The 24,026-nt window shown below is 50.9% G+C and overlaps 8 protein-coding genes across 8 annotated transcripts; 5 read left to right on the forward strand and 3 right to left on the reverse strand.

Moving 5' to 3' along the window:
• Positions 1–2,064: 2,064 nt before the first annotated feature.
• On the forward strand, positions 2,065–2,595 carry MFIFM68171_06330 (uncharacterized protein; the record flags this gene model as incomplete). Its single annotated transcript, XM_071061750.1, has 2 exons — positions 2,065–2,295; positions 2,353–2,595. The coding sequence occupies 2 exons, from the start codon at positions 2,065–2,067 to the stop codon at positions 2,593–2,595; spliced, it is 474 nt and encodes a 157-aa protein (XP_070917851.1).
• Positions 2,596–9,412: 6,817 nt separating this feature from the next.
• MFIFM68171_06331 (uncharacterized protein) lies at positions 9,413–10,281 on the forward strand (the record flags this gene model as incomplete). Its single annotated transcript, XM_071061751.1, has 3 exons — positions 9,413–9,446; positions 9,517–9,854; positions 9,919–10,281. 3 exons carry the CDS (start codon positions 9,413–9,415, stop codon positions 10,279–10,281), a joined length of 735 nt encoding a protein of 244 aa, XP_070917852.1.
• A 919-nt stretch (positions 10,282–11,200) lies between these two features.
• MFIFM68171_06332 (uncharacterized protein) lies at positions 11,201–11,704 on the reverse strand (the record flags this gene model as incomplete). The annotated part of the gene is made up of 1 exon (XM_071061752.1): positions 11,201–11,704. One exon carries the CDS (start codon positions 11,702–11,704, stop codon positions 11,201–11,203), a length of 504 nt encoding a protein of 167 aa, XP_070917853.1.
• Positions 11,705–13,296: 1,592 nt separating this feature from the next.
• MFIFM68171_06333 (uncharacterized protein) lies at positions 13,297–14,397 on the forward strand (the record flags this gene model as incomplete). Its single annotated transcript, XM_071061753.1, has 1 exon — positions 13,297–14,397. One exon carries the CDS (start codon positions 13,297–13,299, stop codon positions 14,395–14,397), a length of 1,101 nt encoding a protein of 366 aa, XP_070917854.1.
• A 61-nt stretch (positions 14,398–14,458) lies between these two features.
• MFIFM68171_06334 (uncharacterized protein) lies at positions 14,459–15,338 on the reverse strand (the record flags this gene model as incomplete). The annotated part of the gene is made up of 2 exons (XM_071061754.1): positions 14,459–14,660; positions 14,785–15,338. 2 exons carry the CDS (start codon positions 15,336–15,338, stop codon positions 14,459–14,461), a joined length of 756 nt encoding a protein of 251 aa, XP_070917855.1.
• A 1,040-nt stretch (positions 15,339–16,378) lies between these two features.
• Positions 16,379–18,475, forward strand: MFIFM68171_06335 (uncharacterized protein; the record flags this gene model as incomplete). Its single annotated transcript, XM_071061755.1, has 1 exon — positions 16,379–18,475. The coding sequence occupies one exon, from the start codon at positions 16,379–16,381 to the stop codon at positions 18,473–18,475; it is 2,097 nt and encodes a 698-aa protein (XP_070917856.1).
• Positions 18,476–18,950: 475 nt separating this feature from the next.
• On the reverse strand, positions 18,951–22,004 carry MFIFM68171_06336 (uncharacterized protein; the record flags this gene model as incomplete). Its single annotated transcript, XM_071061756.1, has 4 exons — positions 18,951–19,931; positions 20,254–20,592; positions 20,664–20,901; positions 21,232–22,004. 4 exons carry the CDS (start codon positions 22,002–22,004, stop codon positions 18,951–18,953), a joined length of 2,331 nt encoding a protein of 776 aa, XP_070917857.1.
• Positions 22,005–22,807: 803 nt separating this feature from the next.
• HPT1 (hypoxanthine-guanine phosphoribosyltransferase) lies at positions 22,808–23,587 on the forward strand (the record flags this gene model as incomplete). The annotated part of the gene is made up of 3 exons (XM_071061757.1): positions 22,808–22,840; positions 22,928–23,353; positions 23,420–23,587. 3 exons carry the CDS (start codon positions 22,808–22,810, stop codon positions 23,585–23,587), a joined length of 627 nt encoding a protein of 208 aa, XP_070917858.1.
• Positions 23,588–24,026: the final 439 nt, after the last annotated feature.

The raw sequence follows: 24,026 nt of genomic DNA on the forward strand, positions 1-24,026 counted from the left end.
CGAATAGGACGAGGAGTACAATGTAATAGATGTCAGTAGCATAGAAGCGGTCCTGGATAACGAATAGCGGGAGGAGATTATAGCAGGTTACGCCACCGACTCGAAGTATACTAAGATTTACTTGCGATTGACATCGACAACGCCAATCGGTACGGAAAAGAGTCGGACTTTAGGTAAACGAAAACCAAGAGGTCGACCGAAGCTCCCAATAGGACTATACGAGATCAGGGACAGGCTACTCTATTATATAGACTTCGATGGAGCCCGAAGGCTCTACATTCCGGCTAAGAACATCGGACCAATCCTCAAGATAGTTCACGATGACAAATACTACTTTAGGGTAGGCAGGATAATAGCCGACTTAAGTAATATCTACTTTAGACAGAAGTACTGGAAAGTCAAGATGTTCGTCAAGTACTATAAAACGTACCGACAGAACTAGACGGATAGGATACCGACCCCCGGTGAGATATAACCAATACGGATACTACCGACGCCGTTTCATATAGTAACCATTAACTTTATCACAGAGTTGCCGGAATCCCCGATAGAACGGACGCCGTAGGCTGTAAAAGGGCATAGCTCGCTCGACACACTGGCCACCATAACATACAAATTTAGCAAGAAGAAGTTACTGGTTCCAGGAAACAGAACTATAACAGCCAAGGAATAGGCAGGGCAGTTCGTTAGAGCATAGATAATAGCAGACTAGGGGTTACCGGCCGTAATCATTAGTAATCGTAATCCGAAGTTCATATCTGACCTCTAGAGGGAGGTCTTCAGCCTACTGAATGTCAAACTATACTTCTCCACTGCTTATCACCCGTAAACAGACGGACAGTCAGAATATACCAACCAGACCGTCGAGATCGCCCTACAGATAGACCTGGCAGATAAGCCGGGCGAGGCGTAGCCGCAACTGATCCCAGCGTTATAACACAACCTGAACAATATACTCGTGGCCACCATTAGCAGATCCCCCAACGAGCTGGTATATGGATTCCGCCTGCGGACAGTTCTGGACATGTTAGACAAGACGAGAGGGACACAGGTCAGTGCCGACGCGTTGGAGGTCCTCTGTAACCAATACCAACGCGAGGCAGCTGAACTCCTGGACCACGCAGGTGCCATCGCCAAGATACGTTACGACGATAAGCACATACCAACGGAGTTCGAAGTCGGGGACACAGTCTATATAAGGCTATACAAAGGATACCATCTACCGGGCAAGCCGAGCCGCAAATAGTCACCTCAGCGCGCCGGCCTATACAGGATCAAGAGAAAGGTAGGAGCTCTGGCATATGAGCTGGACCTTCTATCGGGCAGTCGCATCCACCTAGTGGTTGCAGTCGCGCAGCTATTCAAACCGGCACAGGGGGAAAACCCGTTCGGCCGGTCCCAGCCGGCGCTAGAACTGGTAGAGGTTGACGGCGAATAACACTAGGAAGTAGATAGAATCGCCGACCGATATATCAAGTGGCATAAAGGGAAGGAGTCGCTAGAGTACTTAGTTAAATAGAAAGGGTACCAGGCTAAGGACGACCAATAGATACCTAGACTCTACTTGGTAGACAGCACCAGGGAACTGGTCGAGGCTTACAATAAGAAGTACCCAGTTGACTGGGGACTGGAATACCGTAAGAAGAACAAAACCCCGGAGGAGTATAGGCTAGTAGACGAGATTCCTCAACAGAACGTCGAGGTAATCCTACCTATACACCACAAACTCTAAAAAGGCAAATACAGAGAAACTTCAATACTACAAACAAACCCTTCAACAGGGCAACCCTCTCTTTATTTCCTTTAACCAAGTCACAGTTATTTATACTTTCTTTCGTTTTATCCTATCTTTCTTACTACCACCTTTTCTTTTATACCGCCTAGGACGGCCGCATAAGAGCTGAACACAGCAATTTCTTTATTTACTTTTATAACCCCGTGCACAGCCAACACTATCCCAGATCGACCTAAACCCATATATCCTAAAAGAGGCATACAATACAGTCAACCAAGCCAACTATTTCCGGGTTAACGTATACACGACCAATAAAAGAAGTGCATATAATGGTAGCCCCATCTAGATCGCGAGCGTGCACCGACGACGTCGACTGCGATATCGCTATAGACAGCGAGAACGAGTTCGCTCAGCCCCGTCAAGAGCCAATCAATAACTTTATAGAGGACAATAACGCCGTAGCGGCAGAGGACTGGATTCCCTATACGGGCGACAGCCCTAGGGCGGTCAAGGCCGTTAAGCGAGATGCCAATTGCTACGACTTCCTAGATAAGACCGAAGTATAGCCTAACAAGATAGAGGAGCATTGGAAGTCAGGACTCGTAGAGTGGCGCTAGAAGGACGTCGATTACAACATCTTCGGCAGATTGGATATCGGGCTAGGAGAGCAGTTCTCCCAGCACCCCTTCAAATACAGCTCGTCGCCGATTCGAGTTATACTCTACACCGGCGACATCAGAGCCGTCCGCAGCTACATCAACGTCAGCGAGGCCCTAGAGCACTTTCGCATAGCTATATTTCTACAGCCGTCTAGAGCGAAGGAACCGGTCGTCATAACCGACGAATACTACGCTTTCTAGGCCGCCCGTCCCGACGGCTTATATATCGTTCCCTATATAGACGTCAAGTTCAGCATAGCCGTAGACATCGACAGCAAAATAAAGGGTTTCCTTTACTCAACTATTACCGGAATAAATATACATATCGACCTGAAGGAGGCTATATACAGTAAGGACTATATTACGCCAGGATTATACACCTCCGAGTTCCACCGGGTCTTTAACCCATATAGCGGTAAGAGCAGGTAGTAGAAGGATATAGTATACTGCAATAACGATAACGAGGTCGAGTTCGTCTATACAGCGGAAAGGCATATCGATAAAGAGCTCCAGCCCCTCAACCGTCGCGAGTACTCCGATGCTATCAGGCTCCCGGAGACACGTAGTGTACTAATAGAGGAAAATACACTACTTCAACTCACGGTATACGCCGCGCACTTCGTAGAGCGGCTAATCGATATAGGTGTCGACTTGAACGTCGGATAGGACAGAACGTATATCCATTTCTTCCTGTACGACTACGACGGAAATAGATACTGTACGCTGTAGGACGAGATTAACGAGCTCGAGCCCCGGTAGCCCGAGGTCGTAGAATACGTTAAGAGGACGGCCCGCTACCTCGCAGCTCTAGGGACAGCCAAGCTAGGCGACGGCATAGAAGTATATAGTCGAGCCCAGCTAACTACTAGCCAGGCTCAACTTGCTAAAGGCCAAGTATCGACATCAGTATAGGTCGACCTGTAAGAGGGCGAAGGAAGCGAGGAGAGTAAGGTATTGGAGGACGAGGATATACTGGACCTAAACGATGACGACCTAGAGGTTATTAGCGCCAATAACAAAGGTAAAGGAAAGGCGGTTGTTAAGAAAAGCGACCGTTATACTAAGATCCTTAAAGCATTCGATGATTTGGGCAGAAAGGCCAAAAGCAGTAAACATAAGAATATGCCTATCGCCCCTTACGAGGTGGTACTCGCCTACATAGAAGCCGAATACCGCGAAAACCCCCTACTACTCGACTGTATAAAGGTCATTATCAACAAGTTTTTCGATAAGCAGCCGGGGGGCAAGTAGTAGTCTTTCTCAGCAAACAACTAAGTCCAGGCTCTAAAATATAAATGCCTCAAAGTATTTACCAGTTTCACCAAGAACAAGGGTATAATCGACGTACCAACTCCGATATAGGAGGAACTGCTCGCCGTCCGTTAGTATAATCCGAATAGAGTATTGAACAGCGTTATCGGTAGACTCGTCAGCATTATAGGTTTCGCCGACCGATTCTAGGTCGTTCCCTATAAGGAAACCGTTACCTATAGCCTAGGACCGAGTAAGGTATATATCGAGGTACTCGAAGGACGAGTATAAGACATCGACGTTGCTGCGGAGGTAAAGAACCAGCTAGCAGCCGAGCTCGATAAAGCTAACCTTACTACAGTCGACCATCTGAAGGACCTGTATACGAAGGTAGGAGAAAAGTTTAAGCAGCTAGAGGCAAACATAGCAAGTAAGGCGAAAGAACTAACTAAGTCAATCGAGCTCGAGGTCACTAAGACTATAAACGTAAGTATCGCAGTGCTAGTCAAGGAGTATATAAACGAGGCCATTGATAAGGCCGTCAAGGAGAACATAGTAGAGCTCAGCGCCGAAATAAGTAAAATGTACAAAGCTCGCAACAAGATTACCAAGCTACACAGTAAGATCGCCGCTTACAAGACAGCTACAGGTAAAGCCCGGAAGCGCATAGACGAGCTAAAGGCCGTCATACTCATTAACCCAAGTACCCCGGCACCGCAAACCACAACGAAGCTATTCTCGGGCAGAAACATATGCAGCTCGACTAAGCGCACCCGGTTCCAGACAGAGGTCGATCTGACTACCCCGATTGAGACGCCGACGAAGCAAGTGTATCTTAATACGACTGTTATAGGACCATCGAACGAGTCGACCCTGACCGTAGATCTGCCAAGGTGCCCGCAACCGAAGATGCCGTCGACCAAGGCGGCGAATATGTCAATTGAGACACCGACAAGGGGCAAAGGCAAGGGTAAGGAGTTGGATTTCAGCTTCTAAGGAGATATCGCTATTATAGATATATTATAAGAGGTCTGGTCGGCCGTCAGGTAGCCAATCGCTGCAGTATGATAGTCACTCTCAACGATCCTATCCTTTCCCTACGCTGAATCTTCATTCACGTAGTTAGCACTAACGAGGACGCCATAATCTCTTTCTGCAGGGGGGGTAGATTATTACGAGTCAGACGTACTTGGCACGGTAGCACGTGACTAGACTGCCCCGTTACACAGAATAACCACTTCGCGGTCATTCTGCACTTAGTTAGAAATAGACAGACTTAACCACACTTTTGATGCTCATACTAGGGTTCATGAAGTGTCCGCCACAGGGCAGTCAAGCCTGACCTCCCTGTGGTCTCCGCTAGCGAGTAGCGAGACACTCGTAGCAAGACCCGTCGAAGTCTATAAAAGAATTGATCCTGGAGCTATAAGCTATAGATCCGGTAACTCTGAAAATCAAGGAAAGGCTAGTAAGTCCAGCCCGAAACTAAAGAGTTTTACCCGAATAGGTACTTAGATACGAGTAAGAACTACTGTATTAAAGACGATTGTTCGTCCTAGTAGAGCAAGCTGTTAAATAGGAATTACTCTAGCTTTTTTATAACGATCTGTTAGTAGGTCATTTTAGTATCAAAAAGACTTTCGAACTATTATAAAGAAAATACTTCTAGTATAGTATAACTAAAGATATTAAAGACTACTACAGAATCTGCTATACCTACTAAGTCAATAAGATAAAATAGTATAAGCTATATAGATCGCTCGAATCGTTACCAATTCCTATACGACCTTAGAGCGAAATTACTATAGACTTTATTATAGGTTTTCCTATAGTAAAGAGTCCCGATAGCTCCGAGAAGGACGTAATTCTAGTAGTTATCAATCGGTATACAAAGATAAACCGATTCTTTCTAGTATCTACTACTATTACTAACTAAGAATTAGCAGAGCTTGTTTATAAAGAGATTGAACTTAAGTATAGCCCTATTAATAGTTACATTAGTAATCGAAGTTCTGTTTTCACATTATAGTTTTAAAGCGATTTGTATTACCTATAAAAGGTATATAAATAGCTTTCGACTACTTTTTACCTGTAAACCGACAGGTAAACGGAGCAAGTAAATTAAATACTTATTTAATATCTCTATTACTTCGTATACTAAAACCAAATTACCTAGGCAAATCTCCTCCTAAAAATAGAATTTATTATTAATAGTACTGTTAATTCTATAATCAAGATAAGTCCCTTTAAAGTACTAATAGGTTATTAATCTCCGATTTCCCGTTATATCGAGGGCGATATACAAAAGAGGAGGATATCTAGTACAATTAAAAGAATTAAAAAACTTATTAAGCTGAGAAAACAGTTAGAACAAAATTGGGCTGAAGCTATAGCAGTCTAGAAACGATATTACAACGAGAAGTATATAAAAAAGGAATTTAAAAATAGAAGTTTAGTATTATTGTTAATCCGGAATACAAGATTTAAGTTACCGAGGAAATTAGTATCTAAGTTTATTAGTCTATTTTATATTTTTAACCGAGTTAGATCATTAGCTTATTATCTAGTACTCCCAGATAAATACGATCATTTATATAATATATTTCCTATATTAATATTGGAACTGTGGTATAGCCGAAAAGGAGATAATTTGTCTATAATACTGATACCAGACCTTAAAGACGACGGAGAATAGGAAGTTAAAGAGATTTGAGACGAAAGAAAATTCTAGGGTAAAACCTTCTTTTTAGTCAAATAGGTAGGCTAGCCTTCGGAGTATAATCAATAGGTATTAAAGGAAGATATAGCGAATATACCTAAGTTGATGTTATAATTTCGAAAAATATATAAAAACCAGCGAAAGTGTAGGCAACAAGATACTAATTAATATCTACCTATATAAAGCTATATCCCGGGGTATACCAGACGCTAACCCTAATTGAAATACTATAGAAAAACCCCTTAAAAACAATATAAACCTCAGAAAATTAAGGTCGGTACTAGCTCCAAGTTAGGAGCTACCTCTATCTAAACCTACTAGGCCTCTATATCCTCTATATTGGCGGCGATCTCCTCTTTAACCTTCTTGAGGAAATAGCATTTAGCGTCTAACCAACCTACGAAACTAATATCGCTAAACGATAGACGAGTAACAGACTGTACCTCCTAGGCACGTACCTTAGACTCGTACTACGAAAAGTTAGCGATAACTTAGTAGGAATATAGTAACTGAGACTAACTTCGATATTATGGCTGTAGTTCCGGCTAAGGCAGGACAACTGCTATAGGTAGAGTTAGCTATACAGTGTGACTATAGAGCAATATACTATATAAGCTTGCTGTCGAGATATTAGCAATTTATATACGAAGACAAGCGAAATAAATGTACTTATAGAAGACGGCTTAGTGGTACCGGAAATGCCGAATTGGTAGCGATAAGCGGTCTCGGCGACGTTGAAAGCTCCGACTAGATCTTTGGCGGCAGCGGCGATCTTCTTGCAGCTGCGGCGGGACAGTATAGAAACTTGAAGGCAATTACCCTCCTTATCGAGCTCGCCTTCGGCGTCCTCTATATAATAATCGACGATAGTACGAGCCGCGTCGATAAGGATTATAAGGTCAATGGAGTCGCTAACTATTCCAGCAATAGCCTATAATCGTTAGTAAATCCCCTGCTAATCTACCGAAAATACATATAACTTACCGGTATATATAACTCTTTCTTTATATTGTAATAAGAGCAATGTAAGGAAGTCGACTATTCGAAAGAACAGTCAATTGTAAGGACCTTGCCGGAGCGAGGGTTGGTATTTTTAAGCGCCGAGCGAATATATTTTATATACGGTATGACTTCGGCGGCGGAGGCGGCGAAAGCGTCTATCGCGACGGAAAGGTGACCAAAGCGATACCGAAAAGAGAGAGATTGAGAGAGAGAGAAAGAGAGGGAGGGGAGGACGGAGTAGGTAGTAGACCATATACGAGAGCCGGGCAAAAAGCGAGCGAAGCGAAATATATAGAAGAGGGTCTAAAGAAAGAAAAGTTTTAGAGAAGGTAGGAGAGGAGAGGGGTATTTATACCCGAGGAGAAACGGCTAATATACGTCTGCAAATTTGCAACTGTATATAAGCCTTACGATTAAGCAGTTGTATAATCTTTATACGTTTTGAAGTTGCAAGGACAATATGTAAGTTCAGATGGAAATCCAGACGATTCGGCTGTAATTCGGATCTCAGGCCCGAACCGGGAAAGTGGGACCTTAGAGCCGCGAACCCTACTACGGCCCGACAACCGGCCGAACTTTTCCTAAAAACCTCCCGACTATAAGACGACTTACTCCTTACCCCAAACCATCGTTTCTCCTTTCCTACTATACCGCTCGTTAGAGCGGATAGACTATAAGGTCCACCGGTTCAACACTTATCCATTTATACGGCTACGAATAGCACTCGACGTATACCTGATATCCACCCGATATTATCCCAAGTCTTACCCCCTAAGTTCAGACGATCCTCAGTGGTAAGGAACCTGAGGACAGGTTCTACAGAGGGGAGGATAATTTGTAACGAGAGTCTCCGGACGAAAGTCAGGAGGACCCACCGAATGATGCTGGATGATATCACGATACAGGATAGATAAGAACCCCGTGAGGGAACTCTCTTATGCGGGGCACTTCTGATCCGCAAGGATCAGTCTCTGTGTAGTCAATGACAATAGGAGGCTGTTCGTGAAGCTATCGCCCACTGATCGAACCCTTTTCGGTACTGAGATATCGTAGTCCATCTCCCTCAACGTGTTCCCAGAACAACCCCCTTTACAGGCATCCGTGTTTTATCAGAAGGTAACTGTACTCGGGGGGATAGAAACAGGGCTGCAGGGGCTGTGCGGTGGCTGCGCGTTCCACCCAAGCTTAGGAAGAATTCCCGCCAAATCAGTCGCAGCTTACCGCAGCTCATAATCAAACGAAAATGGCAATCGTGGATCCCCAGATTCATCTCATCTAACCGGTTGTCAGTATATCAAATCTCCGTATGTCCCACAACGAAGTGCCCTGTAATTACTGAGATCTAGGTCAACGCCCCGGCGGAACTATGTAAATTCCTTACGGGAGTTTGTAGAAATAACAACAAGCAATACCTTTAATCGAACAGGTGCTACCAGCAAACTTTCTCTAGTATTCATTATATAGCTGTCTTGCTATTTTAAGGCAGACCAAACCACAGATATAAGTCCTAAGGCGAAAGCTGACTACCACACAAGTGCCTCCTAACCTCTCAGTTGGGCTTTCTACCAGGTTGCTCACTCAAGTATTATAGATATGCGTACGCCATACGTGGTCGGGCGAGGAGTCCAATCAACCCCTGCATACAATATACGTAACACGAATGGGACATTGGACCGGACGAGAAGCATAAGTCGGTACCGACAATTCCGACCACGTCAGCGGGCGTGCTAGAGCACCTAGTGGGACCGGCCTACGCACCAATGCCGTATTGTACATTCCTCTGCCGATCTAGCGTTTGGCCAGTGGCCACGCGTGGCTGTCATGTTTAGTGGAGCAATCTCACCCGGCGACGGTTCCCCCATCGCTAGTCCGAAGCCAAGCGACTGCGTCGGCGCCGACGCATGCATGAGATGGCTCTTCGTCTCGGGCAATAAAACTGAGGCTGCGCTTTTAGAATAGTACGGTTCACTCCCGATTACATTGCTTTTCTATTCTTCCCATTCCTCCACCTAGGAATGGTAAAAGAACAGTAATTGGTCAGACGCAATGGATGCGAGTCGAGCGTTCGTGGCCGTTCTGGGTAAGTTCATCTTGAATGATAATGTCCCCTCGAGACTCGCCTGCCAGCTAGCTACTAACGATCTAATCAGCCTTGGCGGTAACTGTACACGCACAGCAGTTTAGGGGCTATGGCGGAAGCGGATCTCCCTTTGGCGGCGGTTCCGGATTCAACGATTTCCGAGGCAGACCAGGGTTTGATATCAGCTCGGCGGAGCGGGTGCGGGCGATTCACGGCATCCTTGGCGCTCTAGCGATGGTTGTCCTCTTCCCGGGCGGGTCCATTCTCGTCCGTGTGGTTCCCGGTCGCCTGGCGCTCTGGGCTCATGCTCTGGCGCAGCTCGTATCCATCTGCGTCTTCATCGCCGCCGTCGTCCTAGGTGTCCGCCTTGTGCGCGAGGTCCAGATTCCGTTCGGCGATGGCAATATAGTGAGCATCATGAGGACTTAGAAGGCATGGCAGCAACGGAGTGGCTAACAGGATCGAGGAGCAGATGTCGAACCCAAACATCAACTACCACCCGATCATCGGTCTTGTCGTCTTGGCGTGCCTGCTCTTGCAGCCCGTCCTCGGGATCATCCACCATGTCAAGTTCAAGAAATTGGGTCGACGGCAGATCTGGTCATACCTGCATCTGTTCAATGGCCGCGTGTTCATCACGCTCGGGATTGTCAATGGGGCTTTCGGTCTGTGGATGGCTCGCGCGCCCACAACGCTCAAGACAGCCTACGTCGCAGTGGCAGCAGCTATGTGGTCGCTCTGGATGTTGGCCGCCGCGTGGGGGGAGTTTCGGCAATGGAGGGCGAGTAGAAGGGAGATGGATCAGAAGCTGGTTGAGGGCGAGACAACGTTCTAATCGAGTCTCTGATGTACAGCCCTTATTCCTCCAGCGGGACAGCGGAAGAGTCGTTGTAGTTCGTACATTCTAGAGTGTAGGCCCGGACAATGCCTTCAGAATGAAGCTTGTAAAAAAATTGCGAACATTTTGGCCTCCGATGTCACAGTGTCCCATAACCAAAAATATATACGTAACCTCAACATTTCAAACATCAACTGCTCTACCCAAAGGCTTAATACTATATGAGCTATTTAACTGAGTTGTAATTCTTGGAAGCTTTTCTAAGGATATATACATGTCTGAGTTATCGCTTGACCTCTAGAAATGTCGGTTGGAAGGAAGGGTTTTATGTTACACATTGAACTTTAGATAGTAGGAAAATCTCAAACTAAATTCATTAATTGATGTTAATTACTATAACAGCACCTATATTATTAGACGGGCTGGAAGACACTGATCTTCCGGTGAATATTTCAAAGGGGCAGAAACACACACTTGTACCTACATGCCCATCAGAACAAATGGGAAGGCGTAAGACGGCCAAGTGCCAGTCAGACAAGGTAGAGAGGACAAGGTCAGGCGACGCCTCAACAAATCAGGTCCCTGCAGCCCAGATAAATTCAAAACAGCATGTGTCGATAGAGCTCCCTCTGATCAGAGGAGACTGCCTTGCACGGAAGAAAAGCTCTTCAATTGAACCCGCAACTACCAAAGTTTAGAAAGAAGTGTGAAATTGTGCGTCCTGTTAAGGAGCAATGACCGAGACGGCCTACCTCACTTACGGTGCAAGTTGAAAATGGGGTCCCAAGCGAGTTCCAGCCCCTAGACTGTTAAGAGCGGTACCTCACGTCCAGGACTTATTCATGCTCAGAGCCTCCAGTAACAGGGACCACCACTCATCCCACCGATCGGAAAAGACTCGACCCTGACTTGCAGATCATCCATTTTGTCCTAGAGTACTAGCCTCTATTTTGAGCAGTCGCTGAACGATTCCGTCTCCGTCATTGCTTGCATCTCGGCCGGCATCCCTGACATTTGACTCAGAAAATAATGATTCTAGTTCGACCTTTGAGAGCCCATTTGACCAGATTTGCTCCAAATTCCTTTCCTGAATTGGACGGGGAAGAATGCCACTCATGCCTGTCGTACGCCTCCGTTCCTTATCATCTACAATCGGGCGGTACGGCATGCCGACGATTGGCGTTCTACAATAATAGTTGCTGTACGGGAACTTGCATCTCAGAATGCGGCTGCACTCGAAGCCGTCGATCACAGGCAGTTCCGGGCACATGGAGATGATGTCAGGCTTCCTTTGCAGTTCGTCCTCGGCAGCTGCCAGAAGGTAGTCGAGCGCCTCCTTGCCGTCCCCAACCGTCGTATCTTGGGGAAAATCCAAGATGTGCCATGAGACTGCGCGCGACCTTCTGGGCAGTGGCATCATGGTTAGCAAACAGGACGTGTATGGCGGCCCTCTCGGGAACTGGAAATTTGAAGTTGTGAAGAGGACACTCGCTCGGATCAACATAAAAGGTGCCTCCAAACTTCTCAATCTGCCTGCACTTCTCCTCCATATCCCTGGCGTTGTTTATCCTTCCCAGTTGCCTGTTGTAACAGTCACTCGAGTCCGTCTCCAGGGGCCACAACCTCCCCTGAGACGCAACTCCAATGAGGCGCACCTTTTCCAGTCGAGAAAATCTGCCGCTTATCAAGTCCTCCACCCTGCGGCATGTGTTGGCGTATGCATCCAAACTTGGCCACCATCCAGCACCGAGCAACCGCATCTTGGCGCAAATTACCTCTTCCTCAGCCGGGACAGACGATGGTAGCGCGGTTTCGAAACGGTCCAGGCCGAGAAAATCGAGTTCCGTCGCAGAGCAAGAAAGCATGTACACCCCACCCCTGGTAGGAAAGTCATTGACAAAGTCGCGTGCATCAACACCAAAGTGCACCCGGAGGTTGTACCACTCGTCTAAGAGCAATCCGCCGGTGTACTCGCCAAGCTGACACTCGGATGGGGTCTCGAGATGTTCAGCTTCTTTCCAAATGTTCGCTGAGCTAGGGGCTGACGTGGAGGAACCCATTGAAGCAAAAAAAGTTTGATGCCGAGAAACCAGCGGTGGGGTTATTCCCTGGGCCACAAATGGTGAAGGAGGTGAGCGCAGCAGCAGCGACAGCAAGAACTGACAAGAACGGGGATAACCAATGTCTTCAATGCTGGCCGAGGTGAAAATACCGTAGTTTATATACGTCCGTCTGATACAAGGCAACTGGATCCACTCCGGGCAGCAGGGTTGCCCGGTGTGCATGTGGGATGATGGAACAAATTATTCCGTATCACACATCAATGAGAGGTTCTAGTGTTGGCTTGTTGGTGCTGTTGGTGCCCCTCGATGCGGCGATGCCATGAAGCAGCATGCAGGATGCGGGTATTCCGGACCGGATTGCTTAATGGTTAATAATTAGCACTAACTACTGTAAAGGTGCTCTGAAGGTGCTCTGTATAATCTGCTTGATTGATATTGAAGAGAACACGCACAGCAAGGCACAGAGGTAACTTTGGCATAAGGTTGTACTTGTTTTAAGACCCTATATTCGTCGCTCTCTGTATAGCTCAGGTTACGTACTTACTATGCAACTTGTTGTCTAGGGATATCATTAAGGAAGCAATGTTAGGAATGTCAGGAGTCCCTGGAGTGCTTCCAAGTGAGATGGCTCGCAGTACTGTAGCTAGGGAGATTTGAGCAGTGTCTCCAAACCCGAGTATCGGCTTGTTGCGACCGCTTCCTCCCGAGCACGGAGCGTCCAATCTAGGGAACCGTCCGATCTTGGGAACCGCACTGTGCGGGCCAGGATGGGAATCGGATCTGCGGCCTAAAAATACCTTACAGATGTCCACCGTTTTCTTTTTTTGTACATCTTAAACGAATCAACCCACGACCAAGTCCCATGGCTGCCGCTTCACGGTCGCCGAATTGACGACTGATCCTGGATGCCCGGGCTGCTTGCGCGGGGTTTCCGCTCGCTGCGGGCGACATGGCCTCGGACGAGGCCCCAGGTCCGGTTCCGGCAGCGATCGACGCGGACCTCCTGACCCTCATCATCACTACGTCGCCGACGCCCTCGGCACCTTCGACAGAATTGCTGTCCCTGGTTCTCCTTTCATTCCGCGAGCACTGCCCGGAATTAACAGGGTGCAGGGTCATCCTCGTGCTCGACACGTACGACCACATCAGCTCGACAGCTCGCCTCAAGAAGGGCCACGTAACTGTAGAAGGCGCCACCAAATTCGCCGAGTACAAGCAGAACGCGAAGCGACTCATCCTCCAGGAATATGCCCCAGATGGAACCGCACATCAAGAAGAGGATCTTGTGGTGGCGTACGGCGAAGCCGAGTTTGGCTCCACCGCCTACGCACAACAGACGAACACGGTGCCGCTAACAATCACCAAGACCCGTGATGAGCGCATCATCTTCATCGAGCCCTCGCAGCGCCTGGGTTTTGGCCTTGCCGTGCGCTCCGCCCTGAGGCTGGCCGAGACCCCCTATGTCTGGATTCAGCAGCACGATTGGTCCCTCGTCTCAGAGATCCCTCTCCGTCCGCTCCTCCAGGTCATGCAGCAGCAGCAGTCGGAACCCGCCACCGGGGTGGACTTCGGGGATCTGAATGCCGCCAAAGTGCCCATAAAATACGTCTGCTTCCCTTCGGTCCGCATGATTCAGTACGCGAAATCGGACCACGTCATGCAATTCCCTGCGCTCCGCGCTCTGACGCACCTCCACAAGCAGAACTTCACCGTCAGGTCCGCCGACGGAACCAGCGCCAAGATTCCCCTCACCCCTCTCTTCTTCTGGCACGATAAGCCACATATTGCGGCGACGGAGCACTACCTCGCGCGCGTCTTCCCCAGTCGCATGGCGCTACCCCGGGGCGCTTTCATCGAAGACACCATCGGTCACCGCGCCAGGGCACAGATGAAGGAAGGGGAGTGGCGGAAATGGGCCTGTTGGCTGTATTACCCTGATGAGGGCAAGCGACTCTGCATGAGACATCTCAAGGGGAGGACGTGGCGGGGGACTGAGGCGGAACTGGCGCAGAAGCTAGAGTACATGCGGTTGGCCCCGGCCAAGTCATAGATGGAAATACCGCCGTCTAACTGCAAATGAAAATGTTTCCCTACTTTATCGTGACTGCCGCCTACAGCTCTCTCGTCGCAATCGGCTTCCACTCAGCAATAGGTTTATCGGTAGGCACAAGCCAGACCACTCCCCCGTCCCAACCATCCCAGCCGCCGCCCTCCTCCGCGCCATCCGGGCCATCCTTCGGTAACTTAACCCCGCCCTCCCGCACCACCCTTGTCACCTCTTTCAGCACCTCATCCGTGATCGGTACGCTCCCGCTATTCAGATGCGGTCAGCTTCGTCGCCGTGCCACAGACGGCCCCCTGCAAGTTGCAAACCGTTGAAACAGACATCAAGACGGAAAGAGGAAAAAAAAAGAAAGAAAAGAAAAGAAAAACTCACTACATCAGACTAACATGCGGCCCATACTCCCTTCTCCACCAGTCCAGCCACCTCTCTGTCTCCTCCCCAAACCTCCCCTCTCCCCTCCTTTCCCCTTCCTCATCGGCAACACCAGAAACCCCCCACTCCCTAGCACACCCAGCCAGGCCCTTCACGCCTTCAAACCCGACCCCGATAAAGCACCGCCTGAAGAACACATCCTGCGTAGCCACCCGCTCGAACCGCACCTTGACCGCGGGGCTATCGCTACCGCCATCGTCCCCGCCCCCACCACCACCCCCGCTACCGCTACCGCTACCGCAGCCGCCAGCGCCAGCGGCCCGCCAGCGGCCGACCATACCGTCCAGCCACGCCTGCGGGTCAGCTCCGTAGCGGGAGGGCGCCACCTCGGACGTGAGCGTTACGTGCGGCGCGAAGAAGTGCGGGCTCACGCTCGCCGACGACGCCGCCTCGCGCGGGAAGCGGGCCGGCAGGGTGCGGCTGATGAGCGTGCTCAGCGCCGTGTGGAGGGGGTGGGATTGCGGGGGGAGGAGCCAGAGGGAGGAGCCGGGCATTTTTTTTTTTTTTTTCTTTTTGTTTTAACTTATTATCCTCTAATTTTTCTTCGAGGGTAAGGGCCCGTTTTTCTTCTTCTTCTTCCTCTTCTTCTGGCTGGTCCGTCTTCGAGCGGTTGGTGTTGCGCTGCTTGTTGGTTTTGAATTTGGGTTTGATTAGGGGGCTAGGCCCGCTAGATGACGTTTTGCTAACCTAACGGCCACCCCCGCGCATATCTTGTTCACCGTCGGAATTTCTTGTCACTAGTCGAACTAGTACTTTAGTCCCCTTAGCGTCATGAATATTCCCATTTAATTACCTTGGACCATACAGCACCTGAACCGTGGCAACTTGACACCGTACTAAACACTCTCTAATTACCCTCCGTCGTAATGAAACGCACCTGCGCGTCAACATCGCCATTCGTGTCCTGCTATGGCGAATATCCGGGTCCTGTATCGCCACTTTGTTGCATGGGTGTAGCCGCGGACAACTGGCACGTTTCCGTTAAAACTAAAGACTCTCGAACCATTTTCTGTGATTTTTCGCTCCACTTCGAAGATTCTGAGCCACGACTTTGGGTAACATTGCACGACAACTCTTGCGAAGCTCCGAAAGTTTTAATTGTTGAAAGCAACCGGACGTAACCCGAGGATGTGCCTGGTACATGACACAGGACTAGTAAGTGACTTAGGTTCAAATTAGCCTATGGTGGTGAAACTTGCGCACCGCATATAGAACAAAGTTCACCCAGGCGTCATCTCAGCAGAGGGACTTGTTCTGAAGTGTGTTATTACGCCATCTTCTGGATAACGCCGAGTAGCGAAAGCTATTTTATTTCCTCCATCCCGACTACGTAATCCAGACATCGAGGCTGGCTGTCGTGTGGTGACCCGGGGCGTAAGCTCGCGCGGTGCTGCCGCCTTCCAGTCTTATTGGGCCGGGGTTTCCCGTCCACGGCCGGCGGGGAAAGCTGAATCCCAGCCTGACGCTCGACGCTCACGATCTTGCACCTGGCTCATTGCTCTTCCCAGGAGCCATCGTTTGGACAATCACCAATATGGAGCCCTATACATATCAGGCGCTCCCTGCCGTTCCGTCAATCCGCCTCATCAAACTTAACACCGGGAGCCAGGACGATGACACCCTCTCCTGCAACTTTGCCGTCGCCGAGATCGCAGCCCTCCCTCAGTATACAGCACTCTCATACGTCTGGGGAGATGCCTCAGACACCTGCCCGATCCGCATCGACGGGAAGTCGCTGCCCATCACACGATCGCTAGCCGGTGCCCTGCAGCACCTAGCCAAAACCCCCGGCCTCCTCGTATGGGCAGACGCTGTGTGTATCAATCAAAAGGATGACATCGAAAAGAGCCACCAGGTGAATATGATGGCCACAATTTACAGCAAGGCTACCAAGGTGACGGTGTGGCTTGGTCCTGATCACCACAACGACGCTCCGAGGCTGTTTCTGGCCATGCGACGAACTGTCGACGCGTTTCGGATAATGGCAGCGCGAGCCGAACCCGACAGCAGGCCCGACGCAGTTGATCGAGAGGCGGCATTATGGTTAGAGGACCTTGGATCTGACGGTTCACCCTTTGAATCCATTACCAACCCCAAGGGCGACGACAAGGCTGGCGTTGTCCGGTTCTTCAGGCTGCCATGGTTCTCCAGGACTTGGATCCTTCAAGAAGTCGGGTTGGCATCTGACGCAGTCATGATCTGGGGCGAACATAGCATTCCATGGCACACGGTCGGACTCATATCCATGATTCTCAGGCAAGGGTTCCTCCAGTCCGGTATGGACCAACTGGGGCTTAGGATGGAAATTGAGCGCGCATTTCATGCCTACACCATATACTCGCCACTTATCCCCGGGGCTTCGTTTCTCCATGTGATCAACAATACCCGAAGGTTCAGTGCTACCCAGCCGCAGGACAAAATATACGCCCTCTTGTCTCATCCCGCCGCATTGAAGGGCCGCCCGGCGACCGAGTTTCCGACTTGGTCCGCCTACGAACCAGTACTGCCGATCGCTGTTCGACTCCTGACTAGATACCAGGACCGGTATCTGGTAAGGCGGCTTGCGCAAGAGAGACGACAGTCAGGCGCACAGCTCTCAGATTCTCTTCAGCCACCCTTCATGCAAGCAGACTACACCAAGTCTGCCGACCAAGTCTACCATGAGTTTGCGCTGAACCACATTAGCAAAACGGGCTCACTCGAGATCCTCTCGACCGTTCAACACGACCCGGCTCGCAGTTCCCCCCTTTTTTCCCCGAGTTGGGTCCCTCGCTGGGACTACTTCATCGACACTCCCACCCTTGGCCTGTTCGACTGCAGGCACTTCGCCGCGGCCAACAAACGCCCCATCATCACCGCCTCCCCCGAGGTCCCGAATAGCCTTCGCGTCCGGGGACACCTTTTCTCTCGGATCGTGTTGCACTCTCAGCTCCTTTCCGCCTCGGACTTTGACCTCCCTCTTCCGGAAGACATGGCAGTCCTAGGCCCGGACTCCGCCCTTGTTCAGGACCGGTGGTCCCGCAACCCTATTTCGCACATCTGGCTATCTCGAGGTCTTGCTGGGGCCCCCAACGACAGCTACCCGGTGCTGCCCATGTGGTTTGCCGACACGGAAAATGGACCGTACGCCGTTTTCAACAAGACAGCCGACAATCTCTTCCACGCGTACATGCGCACCTGGGTGACGGGGAAGAACATGGCGGAAACCGACGGGTTCGACCTGACGGCCGACGCGGACGCCTATTGGCGCCGTCTTTTCTGGGGGACCGAAGTTGAACGGGACGAGGAGGACGATGTGGGGCATTCTATCCGGTGGAAGCGGTACAGGGACTCGGCAGCGCTGGTCTGCAACCAGAGACGGTTTTTCATGACAACGCGGGGCTTCTTTGGCATTGGGCCTGGGGCAATGCAGCTGGATGACTTCGTCACTGTTCTGCTGGGGCTTGATGTGCCGATTGTGATTCGCGAGGTTGCAGAAGAGGGAGAACCAAGTCTGGAGGACAGGAGGAAGATGAACATGCCGGTACCCATGGATAGAAAGTTTCAGGTTGTGGGCGAGTGTTACGTCGACGGGCTGATGCAGGGGCAGTTGGCGGCTCAAGAGTTCATACGGGATATTACCTTGGTATGATCCTCCGGGTCCCGCCGATTCATACCTCGGCCACATTCGTAGGCGAGCTTGTCATGTGCCTCTTTCATCGGGTCCAGGCAGGAACCCATTTCGGGCCATCAGAGGACGGCGGCTTTGGGTCCCACTGGCCAAGGTTGAAGTAATTCGGCTGCGGCAGCACAATCTTACTTAAGGGGTGATCAGGGCGAGCAACGAGTAACAAGCCCGAGCAAGCCTGAGCAAAAAACAGCGATGGGTCATGTGGGATGTCATAGGGTGCATTGGCCTGGATTCATCTCATCTAATAGAATGACGATCGGAGAACGGGCCGCCATATAATCTGATTATATAACACTGCAGGAAGCGAAAAGGGAGCTCAGGAATGGAGTGTAGATAGGAAGAAAGAAAAGATATACCTTGTTCTGATCCCAATAAGTGGGAGAGTTTTGAGCGGTATATAATTATATAAAAGAGATCCCCTACAGCTAACAGTGCTCTAACTCTTGGCATCGATTAAATGCCATTTCAGATCGCGATAGACGATATCCCTATCGTCCCGTACCCGGTACCTGTAGATCAGCGCTGCCTCCTGAGCTTCCAAATCCTGTATTTCCTTGGAGGTTGCCTTATTCGCCTTTGCGGAAGAGAGAGCCAGCCGAGCATGAAGCAGTTGATAGATGGTCTGCGAGTCGGGATTATCGATAGGCAAGCACCAAACCGAGTCGACGATTGACACAATTTCCTCTTCTGTAACTTTCCATTCCCCCAAAATGTGTGCTGTCTCCGATAACCGTCCGTTGTCTTCGGTAACTGTCCATCTGTGGTTACACAGATTAGCGATTAGTTGCTGCCACAACTTTATCCGGCGATCCGCGCTCCGATCCAGTGACTCAAAGACAAAATGTATGCAAAATCTCTGGGCCATCAGCGAATCGAGCCGAAGACGGTCCCAAGGATTATTGGGAAGGAGGAAGACGACGATTCCCATGTAGCCTTCGATGAAGTGGTGGACGGGCCGCAGCACTTCGAGTGCCTCCAATGTCGATAGGCACTTTGTTGCCTCGATGATGTCTTCGATCAGAATAATGCAGCCCCACGAGTCGTTGAGTGTCTCAGCCATGCGGAAAATGGCATCTAAATTCTCAGTCCGGTCGGCGAGCCGGATCCGGTACAACGCCCGGTTCGTCATCCGCGAAGCAGACGCAACTGCGTCTCCCACGCACGACCCCTGAAGACTGACGATGATTCTTTTCCGAGGCCCCCCAGACCACCTGCGTCTTTTCATGAGTTTTAGAAGTTCCCGAAACTGGTGCATGGTCTCGCTTTCGATCTCCGGGTCTTCGGATTCGAAACTTGTAGTGGACTCGGATGGGAAGTTGATATTGCGGACGAGCAGTTTCCGCCAAAAGTGATCGCGCAGGTGGAACCTATGAACAGCGTGTGGATTGCACATGGTATACCGACGGCGCTCGTGGTACTACTCATGATCGGACAGAAACTCTTCGTCACCATGATCGTAAGACTCGGAGTAAGGATCGGAATCCGGGACACCGTATACTTCGCCCGCTTTACCGGTTTCGCCGCAGTAGAAACCTTGCGGGTCGTCAAGAATATCTTTTCTGCAAGTTGGGCGATTCTCCATCAGACGTTCACACATGGATCCGTCAATATAGTACTCCCCGCTAATCTACGTGCGTTGAAGTTAGCGGAGTCTGGGGGAAGAAAGGTGCAAGTAAGATTCCAATAAATCAAGTCCACATTCCTGGTCACAAAGATGACTGGTTTGAAGCCAGGCTTACCTCACCGAGTTCACCCGCATATGTGACAAGCTGCGGCCACCGTAAGCTGGAGAACTTGAGCCCTCGATTGTAAAGGTACTCGTCATCGCAGTCCCGCTCAAAGAACTTTGGGATGATGGGAAGATCGGCCAAGATTCCTCCCTCAAGTTCGAATACGGAGCGCTGAATTCGAAGAGTGGATGAATCGCGTTCATCGTGCATTGTTGCTACTGGAATCTCGAGAACTTCCTGGGGTTCTGGATCGGCCATCCACACGAGCCGAGGGAAGCCCGCTTGTATATACGCGCGGAAGTCGTCATCCCCGTCGGGACGTTTTTCGATGATGAGCTCGCCCGGCCTCTGTTTCCGAATGGAGGATCAGTTATTTGGCTTAGAGAATCTGCTGGAGAGGAGGGATATTGGGAGCTCACGAAGATGAGTGGAAAAAGTTTCCAAGGGACAGAAGCAACTGTCGAGGCGCCTACGCAGTCCGACACACGGCGGTAATCTTCTGCCATCAAATCTTGAACAAACAGCAGCAGGTTTTCTGCTACGGAGAAGGATTCTGTGGACGGGCGGATGCACAGGCTCTCCGTGAGCTCGTCCCTATTATAGTAGAACCAGTCGTAAGGCGGTTGGAGCACCATTCCGGTGTGAAGCGTGGTATATCTATTTTCAGATCCCTGGAGTTCAGCTCGTCACACAACGCCTGAGATACGGGTTGGATTGACGTATTCAAAGGCTCGACCTTTCGCTCGCCGTGTGTGTCGTGGCAGCAAGTGTAATCTTTGATGATAAGCCACCACAGATTCGTGTTTTGGTCGAGATACGAGTCGAGGTTGTGCAAGGGACGTCTGCCGGAGAGATGCAGCGCTGCAGGAGCTCTCAGACGGCTCTGTGTCGACGACTAGCCACTGGTGTTCCGCGCCCGCCCCGGAGGCATAGCTCGGCTCGTCCAGGAAGATGACGCTTTGTTGCAAGTCACACGACACCCTGTACAAAATTTGACGGTAGGCTTCCAGGGGACAACCCAGAGAGCTGGCGGTTTGGGGGATCACCTCCCACTCAGCGTCCTCGGCGGGCCCGCTTGGGGATATAGTCCTGGCGCTCTGCAGCTGGGACAGCCGGAGGCTAGCAGCGTCGGCGACGGGATCCCGCCTCCCTATCCGGGCCTGTTCGATAACCTCGAGCTCGGATTCATCGCAGATGGATTCCACCTCGACCTGAATGAAGCGTCGCTGTCGTGGTGGGACCGTCAGGTCCGACGTCAGATCTTCGAGATCATCAATGAAGTCTTTGAGGTGTACCACTAGCTCCGCGAATTTGTCCTTGTCGGCGATGGCCCACTGGACTGCCGCCTGGACGGCGGGCCGCTTTACAGGAGGGGCACGGAATCGCCGGGCTAGTGAGTCGAGCGCGCCAGACATGACGGACATGCTTGCGTTGGGCTCCCTCCTTGACAGCCCATATCGTCTAGACAGCGCCCGGTGGTCTTGTAAGAGGGCAGCAATACGCAGCAGAGTCTCGGAAACGGCAGAACGGACGTCATCACTCCATTCTAGCGGCAATCCACCAGAGTCGTTAGCATCGGTGAAACCGCAGGCGCGTCCCCATGCCGAGAGTCGTAGGTGTTGATTGTTGTACTTTGTCTCCAGGATGAGGTAGTCTCGCCCGAGGTAGCGACCGCTGCGCACAAGGTGGAAGCAGTCGATGCACGTCGAAAAGAGGCCGGCCAAGCCAACGACACCAACAACGTGACCAGCTGGCTCCATGGCGCGTGTTTGCTGCGCTATATTGAGATGGCTTTGGCCATGCGCGAGCAGCTCAGCTCTTTTTTGACCTGGCTAGGCAAGGTCCCAAGGCCGCCGTCTCGCACAGCCACTGCCCCCCCGACGATAGGCAGAATGCAGGGCATCTTCAAATCGCTGAACTAATCAATGGGAAGAGGTATGATGCCACTGGGGAGTGCATGGCCAACCAGGAACGATGTGGCGGGGAGACGTTGTTTCATGCCGCCTTCTCCCCGAGGGGTCGGCGATGTGTTTAGAAACAAGATGTGCATATAGAAAAAGAGTTCATTCTCTCGGTAAAGGAGTTGATCGTGTCGGCCATCTCTGTTCAAGGGTCGCCACCTTTCCGCATCCGGTAACCCTGCCATCCGAGCGGGCTCTCACCTCCTTTGCTGTGGAGCTTTGCGAGCCGGCGCAACGGCACTTAACACGGGCCGACGCGCTGGGCGTCTGAGGGTGGTCTCGTGTCGGGGTCCCGCAGCGGGTGCCCGTGATTGCGGGGTTCCAGATTTTTTTTTTTTCTGCCTTGACCTCCCCCACGGATGGTGGGGTTCGAGGTGGTCGAAGCCTTTTTGTCCATTTCTTTGCTCTCTGTATTTAGCGCCCGTTCCTCGGTTTCTCTGAGGTTTTTATACCTTAGTTCTTCTCCTATAGGTTGTGTTACTGCACGGCGATTCGGATACATACCGCTCGCGACTTGTGGGTGTCTTGCACCGACCTCAGAACCCCCGCCAAGCACATACTGTATCCCGCTGTACCACAAAACACCCCACCAAGCCATCAAGATGGTCGAGAAACTCTACGTCACCTATAATGATGTGAGCCGCTCTCCCGAGCTGACCAATCTCTTCGGAGGGTTAGCAAATTCGCATCTCCAACTAACCCCGCACGATCAAATTAAACAGGTACACAAGCTGTGCCAGGAGGCGGCCCCCCGGATCCTGGCCGACTTCAAGCCGCAGCTCATGATCGCCATTGGCGGCGGCGGCTACGTGCCGGCGCGCATCTTGCGGTCCTTCCTCAAGCAGCCCGGCAGCACCAACATCCCGATCCAGGCCATCGGCCTGTCGCTGTACGAGACGCTGCCCAACTCGACCGACCACGCGGTCGAGGAGGCGCGGACCAAGGTTACGCGCACGCAGTGGCTGGACCTGACGTCGCTAGGCGAGATGGAGAACCTGGTGGGCAAGCGCGTGCTGATCGTCGACGAGGTCGACGACACGCGCACCACGCTCGAGTACGCCGTCAAGGAGCTGCAGAAGGACGTCGAGCAGGCGCGGGAGCGGCTCGGCAGCAACGAGAAAACTGAGTTTGGCATCTTTGTGCTGCATGTGCGTCTACACCGCCCCCACCCTTTCCCCATCGTTTTCACTTTTTTCTGACACGGCGGAATGCAGAACAAGGACAAGCAGAAGAAGGGCATTCTGCCCCAGGATATCATCAACGGCAGGTACCTGGCTGCCCGGACGGTGGGCGACGAGTGGATCTGCTACCCCTGGGAGGCGATCGACATTGACGAACACGACAAGAACGCTGCCGAGGCCAAGGCTAAGAAGGGGCTCTGAGCGGTGAAACAGTTGGAAAAGGGGAGATGGGAAAGAGGAAAACCAGTTACATTGCATACGCCGTCCCCATCAAGCCGTGAATGAGGGCGAGCGGGAGCTCGGCATCAGCTGGGCGTTTACAGGCAATACTCCCGTTGTAGATTCGGCGCTCTACCGGGCAAGTCAGGTAATCGGAGGCCTTGCTGTAGAGAGTAGAAGGAGTACTCGGAGTTACGCGGAGGCGTATTTAACGGTTGCCAGCCGGTAGCTGTGAAGAGCCGGGGCTGTCATGATCTCAGGAACATATATAACGGCACGGCTCGCGTTGATTTGCTAGCGCATTCCCACTCAAACCAGCCAGACCCGTCGAACAAGGGCATGCTTGCAGAGCGATGAAGGTGTATTTACCGTAAAGCCTCCAGGTCTATAAAAAACACCACGCTGAAAGCCGGATGATTAT

This window comes from Madurella fahalii (assembly GCF_045866475.1).
Source record: "Madurella fahalii IFM 68171 DNA, scaffold_3, whole genome shotgun sequence".
Taxonomy (NCBI): domain Eukaryota; kingdom Fungi; phylum Ascomycota; class Sordariomycetes; order Sordariales; genus Madurella; species Madurella fahalii.